The sequence below is a fragment of the Heterocephalus glaber genome, unplaced genomic scaffold (genome assembly GCF_053883595.1).
Source record: "Heterocephalus glaber isolate CG9 unplaced genomic scaffold, H.glaber_assembly_v1.0 deba00001497, whole genome shotgun sequence".
In the NCBI taxonomy this organism is placed as follows: Eukaryota; Metazoa; Chordata; class Mammalia; order Rodentia; family Bathyergidae; genus Heterocephalus; species Heterocephalus glaber.
The window spans coordinates 12515575-12537078 of NW_028258320.1; the positions used below are offsets into that span (position 1 = coordinate 12515575).

Consider the following 21504-nt stretch of genomic DNA (forward strand, 5'->3'; position numbering starts at 1 on the left):
AAATGCACTGACCTTTGAACTGGTACAAGCTGAAACGACCAACATATTCCACAAAGCTTCAAGTAAAGTTATCAACAACAGACTTACAAGTAACTCACTGGCCATCTACAAAATAAATAATTAGGAAGTAAGTTAGGTTTAGGTGCCCGCCAGGCTTTCTGTTTGAGGATCTGCACTTCTCTCCTGCCTGGTTTCCATTCAGATATTAGTGTCAGCATCTAATTCACATTATTTTCCCTTGGGGCCTTCCTGCTTATTAAATCCCCACCCTCAAGTCTCAAGTTGTACTTCCTCCAAAGGGCAGTGAAATCTTAATAGAACCCCCCCTCAATCAACAGAACAAAGCTCTGCAGGAAAGAGGAAGCTATTGGGGGGAAGGAGCATTCCTCACTCAGGGCCTGCAGCGGCTATCTTTGGTTCCAGACAGAGGATGGCCAGGAAAGAAGCAGAATGGAGCGACCTGTCTTGTCTGCTGTGATCCGGATGCCACCAGCTTCTGCTGTAATACAGCAGGGGTGGATCACTCTCCTCTCCACCAGGCTTATGTGCCACCATCAGTCAGTTCTGATGTTTAGAGAGTTCTTGGTCTATTTTCAGGCATTGGGGAAATTAAAGTTTGTGTCACTGAGCAACGGCATAATGGCTGCTGGCTTCTCTTCCTTTTGAGGCCCTGTATCTGCAGTCCACTGGTCCTGTTTCTGGCCTGCAGAGTGGGGCCCTGTTCCCCTCTCCCACAGGAAGCCTTTCAGATATGGAACTCACTCCCTTTGAAATTCCTCTAACTTCTTTGATCTCCAGGCTAAATTCCCCACCTAACCATGTCCACAATGACTCAGATGATCTGGTTGTGAAAGACCCTAAGCATCCTCCCAAGATGATCCTGTGTGACTGACCTTGTAGAGTCAATGAAAAATTTTATCTCCCTTGAGACAGTCACTAATGTGGGGCATGGGATGCAAAAACAGCCTAATCAGAAGTTATCAAGAGCACAAAGGCATAAAATGACCATAAAAACCTCTAGGAACCTTAGAGAGGAAGCAATCTCCATTCTGTTTACAGTGGATCTGGAAGTCATAGAGAAAATAAATAGCAGAACCTGTTCAAAAGCCCTCGTCCTACAATTCCAAGGCCAGAGCAAAAAGTTCTGCTTTCCACTCTTCCCTGGAGGAGAGAGTATCTGCCCCCTAAGAGATGCTCTGCTTTACCCATAGCACCCCTATGTAATTCTTCCACCTGACACTGGGGTGCACTGGCCTGCCACCCGCCCCAGGCAAATCTGAAAGTCTGCCAATGCTGGGGATGATTTACAGGGCCTAGAAGATGATTTTCCAAGAAAACACTTCATATAATTGGCCTTTGGTATATCTCCTTGGAGGTGATTTATTTGTCTAGGACAAGCCAAGGAACGTCTCTCCCCACCTCTGCAAAGCCTCTGGTCCCTGGCCTCAAAGTTCAGCAAGTTTCTGGCCAGAGAATGTTCTTCCTCTCCGCCCACTCAGCCCTTTTTTTTCCTTGTGGTTTGCAATCTCATTTGCTAAATATACTAAGATGGTCTGTACACAGCGGTCTGCAGTTCCAGAATGTGCCTGGCTTCCTTTGGCTGGGAACGTCTCTCATAAATCACCGTGCAGGCAGCTGCCATCCATTTATATCCATGACCTACCAGGGCTGAGAGCTCAAGTTCTTCCACAGTGACGCCTTCCCATTCAGGGCCTTCCATGACAGGAGAGCCACCCTCTCCTGCCACAAGCACACAAGTACTTATCCACGTGGGAACCATGGAGAAGGGACTCAAATACTTAAACACATTCAAGGAGTAACTTTAACGATCAATTATTTATGAGTGTTGAGTGACAATGGCAGGTCTAAACTAAATTACCCTGCACACAAGCTCCAACATGGGTATGAAGAGGCAGTCTGAGTGGATGAAGCCAAAGCTGGTTGAAGAGACGAGCAAAGAAATTCTCCAGCTTTGCAAGTATCTTCTGACTTTTACTAGCCCCACTGTCACATCCACTCCCAAGAAGGCCCTGAAGAACTGTCTGAAAGATGAGGCGCTCCCAGGGAGGGAGAAGTAGAAATGGAGGGTAGCAAGAGCAAGACTCCTTTCCAAAGGCTTGGAGGGGGCTCCAGGTAAACTTACCCCACTGGGCAGCACCCCCTGCAGTGGAGTGCTCTGAATTCAGGAGGAACTGGGCCTTTCCTGTGGAGTGAGCCAGGGGGCTGGAAGGAAATCAGAATGTTCACTATGGGGCCCCCCAAAGGGAAATTTCAGTTCACATGTGTCTCCAATAGTCTGCAAACCTGAGGAGACTAAAATATGGTGGGGAGGCATGAGAAGTGTGGGAAGGAAGAGGTACAGAAGGAGCAAAGGAGTCAGTGATTGACCCCCAAAGGTGGGAACAGCTGCTGAAGGTAGACACTTGGGTTCCTCAGAAAGGCCTTTGCCCCCGAGAGAGGCTGTGTTCTGGTGAAAACCCTCATTGGGAAGAAGGAGGAGTCGGGATCACTAAGTAAGATGGCAGAGGTTTGGACTACCTGGAAATGAGCAGCCGGAGCCAAACTTCCCCCAGCACAGTGGAGGGATTTCCATGCAGGACTGTCCTCCTGTCCCCAAACAGCACCTCACAGCATTGCTCCACAGAAACACACAGCCACTCTCCAGGGACACGGGGTGGAGGCGGGGCTTAGGGAATGGAAGATATCATCATGCCTACAGGGTAAGGGTCATGGGGCAGTAAAGTGACCTCTGCCTCCATCCCAGCCCCAGCCAAGCCTTCTGCAGGAGTGTGCAGGCCAAGCACGCTTGATCTTGGCTGGGGAAAGAAGCTTTTCCTCCCAGCTGCTTCAGGGGACTGCTGGAAAACAAGTGCAAGATTGCATTACCAATTTCTGTTGGCCTAACACAATGAAAACCCATATCTAATTTGCTGTCCACTGTCCCCTAGGTCCCCTTCAGCATTTACTGCTTTCCAAATATCTTCCTCCCATTGAATATCTGTATTTCACATTATTTGTCCCCAGCTGTATTAGGAAGCATTTACTGCAGCTGAATCTCATCTAGTGATTTCCTGTCCATATGCCTGACAGCTCCAGGTCCCTTTATGTCACGTCTCTGTCATTGGTGGGGTTTGTAATACCTCTCCATTTAGAGCAATATACAGATTTAATTAGCATATTCTTTACAACCTTTTCTAGGTTATTAACACAGATGCAGAACACAACTGACACAATAATCCCTGTGGCACCCTGTGGCTTCTGAATCATGTCACATGCCTCTCTCCAAGGCCAAGACAAAATGGTCCATTCAGCACACTGAAAGTACTTGTGCTGAGTCCCTTTAATCATGAAATAGACAAAAGGACCCTTGGTCCAGTGTAATGAAAATGACACTGAGCCAAGACCTAAGAGAAGAAAAATGTAGTCCCAGCTCTACTATTAATAAGCTATGTAACCTTGAGTAAGCCACTTCTACACTCATTTAGTTAGTAAATATGTTCGTTATTGGTTCTCACAAAAGACTTAAGAAAGATCTAAATAATTCTGATAATAATAATCCCAACATTGGATACTTTTTCCTAAGCTGCTATTATGTGCCAGGTACTTTACATGTATCATTTGTAACTTTCCCCATAAACCTATGTGGTTAAGTGTCACGATCGATCTGCATTCGCTGATGAGAAAACTGAACTGAAAGAGACTGAAGGACTTGCCAAAGGTCACACTGATGAAAAACTGACTCAATTTGGTACCTTTCTGACTTGAAGGAATACTGCTCAATACTTTTGTTGAGCCAGCTCGCTGGATGCTAAGAAAAGTGGCATCTACACAAACTGTTCCTCCTCCACCAAGCTTGCCCTGTCCCCAGCTGCTTGCCCACATGGTCTTCCTCAGTCCGTGAACACTGGCAGTGTATCACATCCAAGCCCTATGTGAGCCAAAAAGCTTTGGTGATGAGTGATGCATATTACTGGGAAGGATTTGTGAGCAAATGAGTTTGAGAATCACAAGGTTAAACAAAGTTCGACCAACTTCTTCCCCACAAAGCTCTTTAGAATCTGTGATTTCTCAAGGTACACTAGATAGCTCCTAAAGAGACAGGGGATGCAGCATTCTCCATATATTTAATTGCAGGAAGCTCCTAGGCTAAGCATCCCAGAAAACCAATCCTCCCTAGATCCAACCTTGGAATATGTTGAGGTACGGGATCTAAGGAAGGCAGGTGTCTCCCAGAGCAGCCTCCAGCAAGCTCCTGCCTACCTTGAGATTCTTAAACCAAAGACATCCAGAGGAGGTCTTGGGCCTATGAGCTGTGCTGCTTGGTATTGTTAGGTAACTCTTTGTGTTTATGGCTTCAGTTGTAAGTTCAAGGAGGTCAGAGAAGGTACTTGATTCAGCTCCCCTGATCCTAAGGCTTCTGTTTCCTTTCTTTCTTTTTTCCCCTTCATTTCCCACTTCCCACCATATACACCCACTCTGATGTTAAAATGAGCCCTTGCAAAATAAGTTTCTGCTTTTGCTGCCAATATGTTTTAAGGCAGGTAAAAGGCACTGAGTATGTATTTTGTTTCTTAGTCTTTCAATTAAATAAATGCTTTTTTATATTTGTTATAAAATAGTTTTATTTCTATTTGGGTATGGAAGACCAACAGATCAGGAGAGGATCACTACTAAAATTTATTACTCACAGTTGCCAAGAGACAGAGGCGTGCTGTGTTTTTAAGATATTAGTCCCAGTTTTGTTTTTGTTTTTGTTTTTGTTTTTGTTTTTGTTTTTGTTTTTTGGCACTGGGGATCAAATTCAGTCCTTGTGCTTGCAAGGCAGGCGGCAGAACTGCTGAGCTAAATCCCTGGCCCATGCCATGTTATGCAGAGCTAAGAGAACAAGCAGCAAAGCAAGTGAGGAAGCAGAAGGAGGGTGGGAGTGTGCACAAGGCAAGGTTAGGCCTAGGCTGGCTAGTGTGAATAACTACAGGAGTCTCTGGGGTGTGGGGCTCCCCCAAGAGCTGCCTCGCACCTGGTCCTGGTATGATTAGAGAGGAAGCATAAGTCTCAGGGAGTGTAAGGACCAGCATAGGTTCCTGATTGGTTAGTTTGCATATGAAAGGCACACTCCTGGGCAAGTCATTTGCAGTTTCAAAGAATTGGCTGGCCCTGGGAAGGGCAGTCATTCCCGTCAGCAAAGCCCCAGATGCTAGCTTATCAAAAATACAGAAAATAAGAAAATATAGTCAATACAATCAAGCCTACATTGCCATGCATCCACTCAATCCTTGCTTCTAACTACTTCACAGTCCTCCAAGGCCTCTACCACATTTCACCCTCCAATCTCCCAGTGTTTCCTTCAACTCAAAGTTGCCTTCCACTCTCCAGCATCACAAAGAATACTTTAATGAAAATCCTCGTACACACCTCCTTATGGACCTATGTAAGAATTTCATTAGGCTATATATCTTAGAGTGGAATTGCTGGGTCAGAGGGTATGAGTATATTAATTCAACTCAATAAAGCTCCCCGCATGCCAGAATTGCGACACTTCTACCAGTACAGCATGAGGGTTCCTATGAACCCTCTACCATTTGCCATGAGCTGGTTTTTTAATTATTCTAGTCTAACCGGTACAAAGTGATCATTTATTCTTATACTAATTTAAATTTCTCTGGCTCCCTGTAACTATCCAATATGTGTTTGCTAAACCAGTTCTAAGAAGCAATAAATACCCAATGGGAAGTGATAAACACAGTTTTTCTTAGAGTTGCAGGTACAAAAGATACCTAGATCTTGTTCATCTCGCCAGAAGCTCATGGGCAAGGGCACCAACTACAATTTGCTCAAGACTGTGTTTCTTGCTCTGATGACTGAGACCAGAGACTGATGCAACAGCATACAAGACAAATCTTGTCATGTTGGATAGTTTGTCACAATGTGACAGGCCAGGAAACCCAGGCTAAACAAAGGGTACAATGTAGATATCTTCTAGGTCATTAGTAGATTAGTAGTTGGAGGTTGAAGGACTAGGATATGGAAATATTTATCTCATTTCCATGCTCCTTGGTTCTAGAATACGAAATCACTGAAATCTTAAAATAAGAAATGTAATCTACGAAATGTGAGCTAATCAAAGCAAAAATCTATACAATGGAGTAAGAAATAGTTTTTAATATGCATGCTTTAATATGATAGTTTTTACTATGTATGCTATATATATAGCTATACATGTAAATATATAAACTTATAAATCTACTCATCTGGTAATTATTTACATACTTGCAAATGTGTGGTTCTTAAACAGCTCTGTTTCTATAGAGTTTTTCTATGCTTCAAATAAACTGCAACCCTTATTTCTAACCTGTACTCAGTCAAGTTTCTGCTCTCAAATCCCAAATAACAGAATACTGCTTGTATAGATGGACTTTCATTAGTCTCATTTTAGACAATAGGATTTAAAAGAAAGTAAAAACCTAAAACATTAATAAAAACATGCTATATAAACCCATATCATCCTATATACCATGCTTTATAAAGCCTGTATCATCTATATTAGAGACAATCTGTGGCTGACTTTATATAAACATACACCTTAGGCAATCTAACAGCAATAAGTAATTTTTAAACGGGACAAGTGGTAAGTGTGAATGCTAAGAAGGAAGGGCTGGTGCAAACTCTGATGTTGAATACACAGGGAAACATAAGGGTGTTGCCAGGGCCATTTCAGACTTTCTTTCTCAGCTTTATTTTTTTCTCTGCTCCCAGGAAGGAAGACTTTCCTGGAACCACTGAAAGTAAACTGCTGCTCTGGCCCTGAGTCCCACCTAGGGCTCCTGGACAGAAGTGTCATGGTGTGAAGACACAGCCTATCGGGAAAGAGAGATTGCTAACCTGCTAATTTAAAACATGAGCAAACTCTGACATGCCATGGGCCTTTGGAAGAGGCATTTGCTTTAGAGCACACAGTCTATTCTAACTCCCTGACTTATGTAGATGGGCCAAATGGTTCCCTGGGTACACTCATCCACACATCAGCCTGAATTAGCTAGTAAATCACAACTGCAGTAGCTAATAACAGCCATAAAGCCTTTTGAGTTTTACAAGGTGTTTATAATGGGCAACTCACTATGATTTATATGAAAAACATGAGTCAGCTCCTGAGACAAATCTGATACGTGGACAGTGGCCTTGTGGTGTGACCTCTAGCAAGCATCCAAATAAACTGCAGAATTTCCCTCTGGCCCAAGGCTGGCCACTGTCTCATACATATATTTTCAGAACACCAGTTGGTAGGAGAACTGAGCACGGGCTCAGGTGGGTTTTCAATGCTGAGATGCCATCAGGAGGAAAGGGACTAACTCAATGAAGCTAAAATACTAAGGTTAGTGTAGGGCTGTTTCTAAGTGCGGCCCTATGGAGAATATAATAGATTATGTGCAGTCCCTGCCCTCCCAGTTGAGAAAGCAAGAGGGATACACACGAACATTAGAAAACAGTATGTTCTGTAAGAGTGTGGTTAAAGAGAAGTAACTAAGTGGCCCGGGGATTTAGCTCAATGGTGCCGCCGCCTGCCTCGCAAGTGAAGGACCCGGGTTTGATCCCTGGAACCAAAAAAACAAAAACAAAAGGAAATACTAGGGTCTGGGGTCTGGGGATTACTGAGGCCCCAATTTTGAGTGGGGGCTTTGTAGAGGACAGGATCTGAGTTGGGTCTTGAAGGATTTACAAGAGGAGAGGTAGGAAATATATTCCCTAGAAGGGGAATGAATGAGTGAAGACATAAGGTCAGCAGCAATGATGGCGTGCATAATTCTGAAGGACAGGGAAGAGGAGAAAGAAGTTCTTGAGACACCTACTAACCTAACCTAAGAACTGCACTGAAGAACAGTGGGAGATGAGGTCAAAATCACACTGCAGAACTCAAGAGTTGGCACCGGATAACCACAGGCATCCTGGACAGAAGGCTCTGGGCTCACAATATTCCTGATATAGAAGGCCCAACCCAACTAAAGGAGAGCAGCACATGAGTCAGGGCCTTCCCCTTACTCCTTACTGTTACAAAAACTGACACAGGTGACTTATCCAGAGCATTTTTTAAAAACAAAACAAGACAAAATCATTCCCCATTATTACTGGATGATTGATTTGAGGTTTGGTCTGGCCTCTGTATATTCTGTTGTCCTGGGAGAAAACGATTTTATTCCCTTGACTTATTTTCTTTATTCCTTGCCATAGATATTCCCTTTGGTTTAAATATTTTGCTGTCAAGACTTGCTTTTTAATGGGATATTGTTCTTCTCTTGCTCAACCTATGTGGGGCCCTAAGCCTTTTTCCAATCTCCCTGACTCCCTGGGGACTTCACTACTGAAAGCTACTTAGGGCTCTTCACACAAGGACTCCCATGCGTCTGACAAGACTTGCTCCTCAGGCCTGGCCTGTTCTTTTCTTGAGGTGCTCATCCAGTCAGCCCGGAGAGGAGCAGACACCATCCACCCTTCCCAACCATCAAGAATTGCATATGTAACTGCAAGCCCAACTCTGATTCTTCCTTCCACAGCCCAGTCAAAACTTGAAAAGCAATGTAAAAGACTCTGTGAAAATTCTGTCCATCTGACTCTAACATTGAGAATGTGATCAACAAGAACAGAATAAGGTGGATGGATCAATTTACCTAAAAGATGCAATCTATAATATTCATTTACTTCATCAGGCATACACAATAGGAAATTTTGTAGCACCAAGGCACTGTAGCAGAACTCAATGTAGTAAGATAAAAAAGAAACTTAAGTCTATGTTCTCTAGAAAGTGACTGTTTTAGTTGCTTTTCTATTAAAATCTTCCAAGAACCCTAATACTTAACACCACAAACATAGGATGGATTGGTAGACAGATACTTGGATGGAGAGATGGATGACTGCATAATGTAGAGGAGAGATGAAAGAGGTGGATGGCTGTGTGGATGGGTAGATGGGTGGGTGGATGGATGGATGGATGGAAAAAAGAACTGAACAACTAGAGCTTGGCATTAGGTTGGTAGAAACTAAAAAATTGGTGAAAAAAGACTTTCCAAAAGAGAATACATTTGAAATATAATTTAGGATCTTTGATGAACGAGAGGGATATATCTGTTTTGTGTTAACTCTCTCACATTCTTGAACCATATCCTAGGTCACCTACTACTGGTTTTCTTCCTTCTAATGAGTAGCAGCCTCACTAAGAGTCTCAGGAGCTGGAGTTTTCTGCTCCCTTTCCACTATGGAATATCTTTGCTCAACCCACAGAAGTGTTAAGATTAGAGTAGGGGATAGAAGTATTAGCACAAATTCCATTCACCAGAACCAAGGTTACCAGCACATATGGCCTGAGAAACAAACTAAACCATCTTTTATAGCCTGATAGCACTAATCTTGAATTTAGGATATTTTATTTTATAGCTGTCCTGAAAAATGCTCCCAACCCTGAGGCTTCATTCATGTGTCTTTCCATCTAAACGTCTAGGAGACAATGCCACTGCAGCCTGACAATGCTCAAAAGTAACCTATTTCCTGAAAAACAGAATCTTTAGAATCTTCTGTTGCCCTCAAAAGTCCAAATTCTGCTTTTTAGAAAGACTCTAAAAAAGTCTCCTAAATTTAAAACTCAAATGATAAGATTGTAAATAAATGGCAACCCCCCAGTAAAGACTGGGAAACTCTGACCTTGGAAATTCTACTTCCTTCCTTCTAGCATGATCTGTCCCTGACAGAGAAGAGAGCCGTCTCCGTTCATTTTTAAAATATGATTTTTTTTTTCTCCCAGTGGTCATGGATAGCATAAATTGCTATTAGCCATGACAAAGACAGATAACCTGCCCTACAGGAGAGAAATAGCAGAAAGTCTGAACTCACTGTCATTTTCCTATGGCTTGAAGATCTCCAGCTGTCTGTAGTGCATCTCAAAATCTGACCCTGCTAGAAATCTTGTTTTGAGTGAAAGTGAAGTAAAATATAATAAATACATTTTTCTCTTAAAAGAGTTTCTGGTTGCCATGAGTTCTAAGTAGGGGGATGGTGCTGGACTCTGACATCCAAGCATGGTCAACAGAACTAGGACACAAAAATGCTCACCTCTAACCATCCTTTCTCTTGGGCCCTTCATCCACAACCTATGGTTTGGGATGAGACCTTCCAGCTCTGGGACCTTCTTCTACAGGACAGAGAACCAAGCTCTAGTGGTCTGAAGATGAAGATTGCAGCAATCTAGACACATAAGAGTAAACATTATTTCCTATCATGTCATTTCCCCAGAAGTGTAGAGGAACTTGGGTGATGGGGAGCACAAAGAAGAGTAAACCTTGGTCTCAAGCTAGGTCAAGTGGATGTAGATTCCATCAGGCAGAGTTAGGACCAATCTGAGAAATGGGTTCCATGGAGGCCTTCTTAGAGGAGCTGCCATTGTCATTTCGTGCTTACTGAAGGAATCTGAGAGACAGCAACTTGGTGTCCTGCAGATGATTCAGGCCCTCTGTGCCTGAATCACATTGTCTCATCCCGAGCCCAGAATCCTCAGATTGGTCAAGTTATAGCTGATAAGATATAGATAAAAATAAGGGGCTGGACCATCTGACCTCACTTGCATTTTTCTCTGGAATCCTTGGTGAATCCCACAATCATTTCCTCCTGGTGCTCCTGATCTGTACAGTAAGAAACCACCTATTCTGCCTTCTTCCTAGCAGGATCATGAGGATCAGATGAAATCACATGTGTAAAAATGCTTTCCAAAGTTAGTATCTGTTCATCTGTATATTAAGGACTCATATGACAATGATTTTTTTTTTAAAGTTCAGAAAAATAAAAAAGAACGAAGAAAAAGGAGGGACGTAAGGAGAGAAAAAGATGTACTGAGCTTTCTTTTCATTTTGTATCAGGACCTGGGATAAATCCTTTAATTCATTCTTAGCTTTCTTCCTTAATCCAACAAGACTTTTGGGTAGTTACTTTAAAAATGAGTGAATTGAGGTGATAATTTACCTAACATCCCACAGTAAATGGGAGAGCCAGGGTTTGGATCCAGGTTGCTGAACCTGAAAGCATGGATCCTTCAGCATACCCTCATGTAAGTCTGAAGACATCACCAAGGGTTTATATGGGCAGGCCACAGAGCCCTAGAGATACACTACATCTCCATGCTTTGAGCAGTCTGAGGCCCTGAGGGGAAATGAGACTCACTCAGAGCTCCCAGCAAGCTGATTCCTTGAAAAGAACTAATATACAAGAGCCTAGTGTAGCAGAGGCTATCCAGGGTGTGCCAAATGCATCCACATCTTACTTTAGTGCACTCAGCTGACCTGCTGTATGCATTTGTTAGGGTTTCCATAACAAAACACCACAGATTATGTGGCTTAACTAAGGTAAGTTTATTTTCTCATAGTTCTGGAGGATGGAGGTCCAAGATCAAGGTGCCTGCAGTGTCTCTCCAGGCCTGGAGATGACCACCCTCTAGCTACCTCTTCACGTGGTTGCCCTCTATGCAGCAGCACCCCTCCTGTCTATTTATGTGTGCTAATCTCCTCTTCCTATCAGAACACCAGTTAGATGGGATTAGGGCTCACCCCTACAGTCTCATTTTAACTCAGTCATCTCTTTAAAATCCCGTCTCCAAACACAAGCACCTCCTGAGGCACTGAGAATGGGAGCGTCACCATCTGAGTTTGTGGGGGACACAGTTCAGCCCACAACAGCTGCATTTCCCAGACTCTCTGGTAGGTAACAGTGTTCATATGCCTGAGTTCCAGGAAATGGGGTCAGAAGTGACATTTGCCATGCCACCTTAAGACCAGGCTAAGGAATCTCCTGCACCATCTTCCACATTTTCATACCTGCTCCATTCATTGGCTGAACCCAGTGAAGGCCTTCAAGACCCTCGAAAAGTGAAGAGTCCCTAACTGGACACTCCTCACTCTCCACTTGGGTTCCTGTGGTGGACTGAGTCTAATCTGCCAAGATCTGGGATGTCTATTATCTGGGTAGTCTCCCTGACTATTACACCCAGCTCATCAACCAACAGCCTTCCAATTACACATCAAAGGTCAGTGAATTTTACCAGATTGGAAAAAGACAGTGACAGGCTGATGTCAGCTCCAATCAATGAACAACTCAGAAACACCACAGAGAAATGAGGGGAAATGTACTTCCCCTTCTTGGGACAACAGGCATTTTGTGTCCATAGCCCCCTGAACCTCCTCTAACTTACAGACTCCCATGGGGTCGTCTAGCCCCTCCTCCTGACAAAAGCTAACTTGGACAGGGAGCAAAGGTGTAGATGATAATAATCCCTTTCTCATTTAAACAGCCATTTTTCTTTCCAATAAATACTTTTTTTGTCAGCTCAAATATCCCCCTTTGATAGAAACCTGAAAATAATTAGCTTTAATAGCTCTGCTGTGAATAATGCGGCACAAGAAGGAGGTAGATGTTAATGGGGACCTTCTACTCCAAAACCAAGTCACCCTCTTGGCCCTCCCTTCCCCAAAAAAGAAATGTTACAAGAAAAAGATTATAGGTTTAGTGCCACTCGGGAAGAAACGTATATTTGGAATAAATGCATGAAATCCTTTAAAAATAGCACACGCTGAAAACTTCATATTTAGTTTGATTTGCTTTCCAAATCACACAGACTGCACAGTTGCATACAATCTTTAAACAAGTACAAACCCTGAGAAGTGTGGATAGATTTAAGAGAAATAAAAGCAAGATCAGCCAGCTTGTAATCTTCTTTTCTCTTTTTTCCTCCCCAGAGCTGCATTAAATTGCCTATTGAGAACAATAACATATTTGTGCTTTTATAGGTAGAATGATTGGTATTATGCAAAGATTTGGCTAACAGTCTAAAGGCACATTCACACTGATCAGGACTGCATGCTGTTAATAATTTTCGGGATGCTCTAGGGAACCCATAATTCCCTAGGACTACAATTTAGCAGCTCAATGCATGCTTTGTAGGAGTTCTACAGATTCTAAGCCTTTCTTCTAGAACCATTCCAACCAATAAGACTCTATGAAACCCATTCTGAAGAGAGTCTTACATTACATGTCCCTTATGACCCATATTTTCTTTGGTCTGGGTAAGTACAATGACTCACCAAGAATGGATGGCCAACTTGAAAAATGGCACCTTGGAAATCTTACACAAAGGCTAACATTTCTCATGTGTCCATAAGCCAATTGTGATCCAATAAGCCTAGTCATGGAAAATGATTCTGAGAAAGTAATTTACAGGAAACACATGCATACGTATACAAACAGTGACACACAACTAGCACCATTTCACATATAAAGTGAAAAGTCAGAAATAGTGGAACATACTGCGGTAATTTATGGTACTTAGATCAAATCTGATGGACAATTATAGTTTTTAAGAAAAATAAACTTGAGGAATACAAAGTAAACAACAAAAACATTAGGTAAGAAAACAGTGTTAAATACATAAAATACATGGAGAAAGGGAGAAAGTTTGGAAGTGAGCACAGCAAGCTAAAAAGTCGTGCTGTTTGCATGTAGGGAGTATGAGTAAAGATCGTCTTTGTTAATCTCTCTTGAGATCATAACATGGTTTTAAAGTATACAAAATAAAATAAAGCAAAATGAAATGAAATAGTCCCTTGGCCTCTTAACCTTTGATTGCCCACACATATATCCGAGCCCTGAGATTTGAACACAGGCTCAACTATAACTTACAATTCCCATTTTTGGAAGTTCAGGACTCCCTCCCTAAGGAGAGTGGTAATAATGAGTTGCACAAACAAGGAAATCAAACCAATGCCAGACCAGCCACTTCATCTGAGATGCTGAAAAAACAAGTTGCGCACGCACATGTAGAAATATGAGGCTTGGAAAACCCCACGGCAGAACTGTTCCCCAGAGAGGCCTGTTGCCATGTTCACACACACAGCAGCAACAGCAGCTAAGAGATCTTTTGTGGTGATGCACCGCAGTTTGCAAGGAGATTTTACATTTGCGCTGAGCTGGAAACTCAGAGGCAAGAAGAGGCAGGGTGTACACCTCACTTCCATTTCCAGGAACAGTTAAAGTGACGACGGCTATCAGGACGGTCCCCTTCCCAGTGAAGTAAATATATCCTTCGGTCATTTCCAACACGTCTCTTGGAGAGGCAATGAGCAAGGAGCCTCCTATTCACTCTCTGTGGAGAAGACACTGATCTCTAGCTAAACGCCACCCTAGATTCATAATCCATCATCCCCTCTCTAAGAACCTGAAGATCTCTAAGTTACTTTTCTTTTCAATATATTTTAAAGAATTGATTTTCTTTACTGAGCTCCAACTATGGGCCAGGCTCTGTGTTCGGTGCTTTTTCAGCATCATAAATCTGCTTGACAGGTGTTACTCTCTTCATGGCAAAGTTAGAGAAATGGAGTGACTTGCCCAAGGTCACCTTTAAGTGGTGGGGAGGGATTAGAACCCAGGTCTCTGGACTCCCTGTCCAGGGCTCACAACACAGTTATTCTGCCTGTTCAACACACTCAGGGACTCAGTCTGAACTGCTTTTGTGTGGGGGCTGTAATTAGTTGTCTGGTCCCAGTTGCTTGCAGGGTAAACAACATCTGATAAACCCACAATGCTGTAAGTATTTATTACATTGCAACCCAGCTGCCAACTGTCTAACCATTTTAATAAAAAGCTATTTTCTAAGGTTTATGTTTTATTGCGTGTATGACTCCCTTATTGGTTAGCATTTTGGAGTTGTGGAAAAGGTTATGCATTTAGAAACTGGCTGCATTCATATCATATTTAAAACTTAATGCTATTTTATTAAAGACATATGGGTCTCCAAAGTACACATATTAAATGTCATGTAAGAAAAGTAGCAGTTTAAATCATGGTCAAATTCATTTTTGACGTGACTCCTGAGGCTTCCCAAGATCTGAACTATTTCTTTGTAAATCTGGCTGTTTAACCACACTCATAAATCACTTTCAAAGCATATTATTTCTTAATTTTACTGCATTAGAGAGCGTTTGGCCTACAGAGTGAACTGTTTGTAGCAGTTATGTGAACAAAGTTGCACATTTAGTCATATAATGTGCAGAGGAAGAGGGAGGAAAAACAAAGGAGGAAACCTTTTTGCTCTTGAGTCTGTTTTCCTCCTCCTATGTGTTTTTACTCAAACAAACACAATTCACCGTGTGCCGTTTGGGTTAGGCCCCTGTCATCTAAGAGCGTACAAGCTGTAAACTGGCAGGGAAGTCTTTCTGAGCACAAGGAAGAAATGAAGAAACAAATCATTTGTAACTTAATCTTTTCCCAAACATCCCATGACTGAAAATTAGAATGAGTGCGGAAATTAGACTTTTTTTCTTTTACACATTAAGCTGAACAGACTTGTTCAATGTGGCTTTGTGTAATTCAGTGCTTGGTTGTTTTCTAATTATCCTGAGATCCAATATCTCAACCTTGGGGCTCAAAGCCCTTCTAAGGAGGAGATAAAACCCTATGGATGAGTGTAACAAGCCCCCAGATTTCACCCCCCAGCTCTCTCCACTCCACTCTGTGGCAGGAGGGGGCTGATCCCAATGACAAATTCCAGGGTCTAAACATCGGCCTTGACTTCCAGATTCACCAGGGGAGTTGGAGGAGGATTAAGAGAGTTGAGTCCGAGGTCACCCAAATAAATGAAAGGGCTTAAGGACTTATTTTTGCACCAGGCGTCCTTCTGCACAGTTGGGGCCCATGGTAAGACTTGCTCCTCAGCTGTCCATGCAGAGCTGTGCCCCTCTGCCCTCCTGTGCGGGTCGTGTCAGCCACTGTGGAGCCTCTTCTGTCACCCACACTCACTCTACTGACGCGCTCACTCTGCCTTTGGCCCAGGATCCCTCCCTCTACCATCACCCCTGGACACAGAGGCTTTGCACTGTGCCGGGAGAGCCCCAAACTCAGGGACCAGGGCCTCTCTAGGAGGAACCCAAGGCCTTCCTTCTCCTCTCATATTCCTTTAAGTGTTTAGATGCTTAGTAAAAGCCTTAGAAATAGTTCATTCAAGGAGTGATCAAAATTGATAGTCAATATTTAAATTTTAAAAATTTATTACAGTAAAAGACAATACTATTAATCTCCCTCATTTGAAACACATTTATCCCATTGTTCTTGCCACTTTCTGAAGCAGTTCTGGAAATCCTCTTTTGTGAGTTTCTTTAAGAGGTGTGATTAAAAAATACAGTGAATGCTGCTGCCCAGTGCCATCCAACAGAAAGGCAGGCTCATAAAAACATCACAGTGTGTCCTTATCCACCTTATTTGCTAAATCTGGCACTGTGCAACTTCTGGCTCTTCCTCAAAGTCAAAATGGCCATGAAAGATAAACATTTTGAACCAATTCAGGACATGGAGGCAGCCTCCGCTCAATAAAGACAACCAGAAAAGAGGACTTTCAGAACTGCTTCAGAAAGTGGCAAGAATGATGGGATAAGTATGTTTAAAACCAGAGGAAGTATTCTGAATGGGATTAATAGCCATGTGTCTTTTTTTTTTTTTTTTTTTTTGGTACCGGGGATCGAACATGGGTCCTTGCATTTGCAAGGCAGGCGGTGGAACCACTGAGCTAAATCCCCAGCCCAGCCATGTGTCTTTTAAAGTAATACAGTTTTAAAATTTTAACCATTTACATTATTTTTCAATCACACCTTGGAAACCCTAGAAAACTCAGTTATGCCATCAGGAATATAGGAGCAATGCCCTCTGCCATGGGCCGAACTGTGTCTTCCCTAGATTCCTAAATTGAAGTTTTATCTCCCAGTGTGACGATATCTGGGGACAGAGTGTTTAGGAGATAATTAAGTTTGAGACCCTAACCCAAAGTTTAAATGAGGACCTAACCCAATGAGATCCTCTGTGTTTATAAGAAGAGAAAAATTCAAGCTAGGGACAGTGACACACACTGTAATCCCAGCACTGAGGGGACTAGGGCAAGAGGATCACCAAGTTCTTATTATGCAGCCTAGGATCGCTGGGCTACATAGCAAGTATGAGGTCAGCTTTGGCTACAGAATGAGAACCTGTTTCAAAACAAAACAGGAAGATTCATATTCATTCCTTTATATTCCTTCATATTCACTCCCATTCTCTTTCCTTTCCCACAGCACAAGGCCACTGAGAGAAGGTGACTGTAAGCCAGGAAGAGAGCCAACCCCTGAACCCAGCCATGCTAACTCCTTGACCTTGGACTCCCCAAGGTTTGAGAAAATAAATTCATAGCTGGGAATGGTGGTGCATTCCTGTAGTACCTGCACTGTGGGAGGCTGAAGCAGGAGGACCTCAAGGTGGAGGCCAGCCTGGGCAAATTAATGAGATACTGCCTCAAAATAAAACAGGGCTGAGGATACAGCTTGGTGTGAAGACCTTGGGTTCAATCTGCAGTACCACAAAAAAAAAAAAAGAAGGAAAGAGAAAGAAAGAAAGAGAGAGAGGGAAGGAAGGAAGGAAGGAAAGAGAGAGAGAGAGAAAGGAAGGAAGGAAAAAGAAAGGAAGAAAGGAAGGGAGGGAAGGAAGGGGGGAAGAAAAGAAAAAAGGAAGGAAGCAAAAAAAAGGAAGGAAGTAAAGAAAACAAAGTCCCATTGTTTAAGCTTCCTGGGTCTCGGCATTTTGTCACAGCAGCCTGAGATGACTCACACCCCATTCCCTACCCCCACCTAAAGCCCAAATTACCTCCCCTGTTCACCCACACAAACTGACGACAGACCAATGCCACAAAGGCGGCGTCTCGAACCTGCCCAACTAAGAACACTCATGGCCCTGATTCTCCATGTCAGAGACAGTGCTCATGCTGTCCACAGATTATCTCACGTAATCCTCCCAGCAGACGTGGAGGAAGCACAACATTCCCTGTTGTAAGAAGGGAAACACTGATGGCAGACTGTGGTGCGAACTCAGCCTTTACTCCAAACCCAAATGTAAACCTGAAACTCGGAGTGGGCCCAGCCCCCACATGCAACAGGAAATCCAACAGCAGCCCGAGAACAAATTAAGGAGCGTAGGTTTTTCATGGAGTACAATAGCCACAATAAATTCAGATTTTAAACCTTCCCAAAAGAACAGCTGGAGGCAACTGTTTGAATCATGTCAAGAACAAAAATAAAGGTTGGGCAGTGGGGAGGAATGAATAAAAATGGGCCAAATAAAACACGAGGCAGGTCACTCAGCCAGATAGCCTCTGTGACAATCCAAAATGCCAAACAAAAAAGCAAGAGGTGACTCACCAGTAAATTTCACTCATGAGTTAAAAGCTTCATTAAGTAGAAGCCCCACTTAAAATTCCCCACTTCAAGAAAAAAAAAAAAAGGAAGAAAAAAAAATACAGCCTTAGAGCCTAGTCAGAGAGCATTAGTTCGCTGCTGAAAAGAAATAATGAGTTGTAATTCAGGTAATGTAGCTCAAAATTTACTGCCATATTTTAAAATGCACATGAAAAATAAAATTATCCTAAAATGTCCTTGGTGAAAAGGCTGAGCATAATTGCTATCACTGACAATGGCACTGAACTTAGCTAAATTAACATCAAAGGAAGCCCCAATTACAGAGCATCTGTGCATTATTGATGGTGCCCTGTCTGTTCGTGGAAGACACTCCACTGTAAGGAGCAGAAAAGCAAATCAAAGAGCTAATTGTACCACCAGCCTTCAGGGACCCCAAGGGCAGACTTGCCCTATCATGCTTGTGAAATGCCACTTGTCCTAGTTGGGGTGATAGAGAGGACACATTTGGAATCCTGCAGTGTACATGGGCTTCCAAGGCAAGCTGTGGTGACCACCGCTGGGCAACACACGGGACAGGTAACAGCTCACTTTCTGGAGAGTTGTGACCAAACCCAACCTGGATCTGACAGCTTTAGGAACCTACATGTTTCTGGAGGTTTGGTAGAAGAAACAGGCAAGAAACAGGTTCTCTTTGCTCCTCAATGGCTGAGAGGCATCGCAAGGGTATAGATCTTTTTTTTTTTTTTTTAATGAAAAGAAGCAACCTTCTGAGTACCTACCCCCTCACTGAGCCTACTGTTTAAAGAAAGAAGTTTTGTCACATGAGTGCCTACTGTATACTGGTACTGAGCCAGTGTTTACTTGCTTGGCACTCACCCAAATCATACCCCGAAAATTACACATCAGCCACATTCAGACAAACACATGTGAAGTTTTATTTCCAACTTTGTGAAGACTTAACTCCATTCAAGTTGGATATCCTAAGGTTCTCTTACTATTTCATCCTATCCAGTGACTTTGCTTTTAAGGATAAGAAGAAGAGCAAGTGAATGTTAAGTATCAGAACATCCCTTTAATCACTAAGCTTACCTGAATTTTCTTCTATATCTTCTGCTCAAAGTTTGCTCTTCCTATCTGCTAGTGTTAGTAGCAGGAAGTTTGGAAATAATCAGAACTCAGGAATAGAAAATGGGACCACGCCATTCTCATTTCTCCTCCTTCCTTTCCCATCCATTTGCAAATAATGTTAACACGTAATCACTGTTAGCTTCAGAATGATGTTCATGAATTTTCCCTATTGCCCTGGTGTCTGTGTGGCTGACCACTGGCCCATGCATCCTGCAGGCTTCCATCTGTCTAGGAGTCTGTCTAGGGCGCCTGACTTCTCCCAGGTTCAGCCCCTACAATCAGATATTTCTATGGGCCCAGAGGGGACTTGCCACGGCAGAGTTCCACCAAGCTCCAGAGTTCAGGAGGACAGACAGGGAGACCCTGGTACAACTGAGAGGAGGGAACACCAGTGCTACTATGATCTTCCCTTCACTCATAGTCCAGGAACTGGAGTTTTTTCTCTGTTCACAGATGAGTTTCTTCTGCATTCCAGCCCACTCCTCCGCATCCCTAACCTGGAGTCACGGGGATAGGGTGGGCAGTGGAGGAAAGGATACTAAGAATTAGGAGTGGCTCGAGCTCACCAGCACATCTGTTACAGGAGAGAAACTCCCTGCCAAGCCCTGAATCTGCACACAGAATAAAATAGCACTTCAATATAACTCCAAGAATTTCTTAAGAGAGCACCTTCTATTTTACTTTCCTCCTCTTTTTTTTCAAGCTTAATTTTTTAAAAATACAGTAACAGGAAGAATATACATTTCAAAAGCAAAGGGTCAAAACCTCTCTTCCAAAGGTGATCAAGTCCACAGCGAGGTGGTAATGTGCAGATTTCTGACATAATCAGCCACTATGGCTCCATTTCCGTCATTACCAGCAATCACACCAGTGGGGACTTACTATGGCCCAGTAAAGAAGGCTTAGATTCGCTCGTTAAACAAACATAACTGATCCCATAAGGGGAAAGATCTTTTGAATAAGAATAAGTCAAAGGACATTTTGGAATGCCACGGACTCATTGCTAGGAGTCACCACTGGATTTCTGTGGATTTCTGTCACCATCAGATTTGTCCTTACCCAGACTCTGAGCCTTGCAGTCCCAGGTACAGGACCCTTGAAGCCAGCTTGTTCATCCCTGTGGCCACCTGAGCATGAGTACCACCTAGGGTGCTCTGAAGGCTAGGTGGCCTCAGATCCAAAGCATTTCAACACCCTGCTTTGCACAGAGCACTACTGCTCTTGCTCCCCAATACCCAGGGACCCAAGTGCAGACCTGCCTAGACTTTTCTCCCACCTCAAACCTGCCAAGGTTCCTCATCACCTTCAAGGGAAATCGCAAACTTGGCCTAACACAAACAGTCCTCCACAACCTGGCCCCTAGGTCTCTGCCTAACCCATGCAAGACACCAAAATGGGTTAGGGAGAGGAGTCACAAGGTCAAAATTAGAAATTACACAGTTCTCTTTGGATCCCTGCTATCTACAGGTCTTCCAGTTCTTGTGTCCCTGCCTCCCACCATCTGTCCATTTCTTGTTAACAAAAGAGAAGGTACATGGTAGAAAGACTTCCAAACTTGAGGTTGGCTATCTTTCCTGAAGTCAGGTATACAAGGGCAAAGGCACGAGTTTTGGGCCTAGGCAGCCATGAGGCAGACCCTGATTTCACCCTGCTGTATGATTTTAGGCAATGTATGCAACTTCTGTGATCATGTATCTCCTCATTTGCAGATTCAAGGTCAGGGAGAAAATGGGAGAGAAAATTGTTAAGTAGCTGGTACAATATCTAGTAGACAGTGAGCTCTTTTGCATACCAGGTGTCCTTCTAACTAACTAACTAGCCAACTAACTAGTTGTTCTTCCATCAGGCAAGTTTCTATGCACCTAGTCATGTATCACCAGGCAGCCAATAGATACTTTGGCTGGTCTTCCTCTCCTCATTAAACATTCAGAAAGCCTTCAGGAGCTGGTGTGACACCAACAACAGCCATTGACCTCAGCAAACCCCAAGCTGTATCTAAGTGAAGAGCCCTGGTTCAGACAGTCAGGGAGGCATCAGAGGGCACGATGTGTGGACAGTGTGGCCGCCCATGTGTTATGTTTCTGCAGCAACAGTTCTCTTCACTCCTAGTCACACCCTGCAAGCACTTCTCCTTATGCAGGGC

General features: G+C 43.3%; 1 protein-coding gene across 44 annotated transcripts in view; it reads right to left on the bottom strand.

Moving 5' to 3' along the window:
• Positions 1-21504, bottom strand: part of Lrmda (leucine rich melanocyte differentiation associated) — a 1370443-nt gene that overhangs the window by 720753 nt on the left and 628186 nt on the right. For 23 of the 44 annotated variants that reach the window (XR_015440503.1, XR_015440505.1, XR_015440504.1 and 20 more), the window contains one exon: positions 13-105. The exons of 12 other annotated variants lie outside the window; for them this stretch is intronic. Coding sequence is in view for 14 of the 32 variants with exons in the window: in XM_087185375.1 (XP_087041501.1) it covers positions 13-105 (93 nt within the window). In the remaining 18 variants the exon portion in view is untranslated. Of the gene's footprint in view, positions 1-12; positions 106-2143; positions 2224-2538; positions 10228-21504 lie in introns of all 44 variants that reach the window. 9 more of the 44 variants (XR_015440514.1, XR_015440513.1, XR_015440518.1 and 6 more) reach the window with 3 other exon arrangements.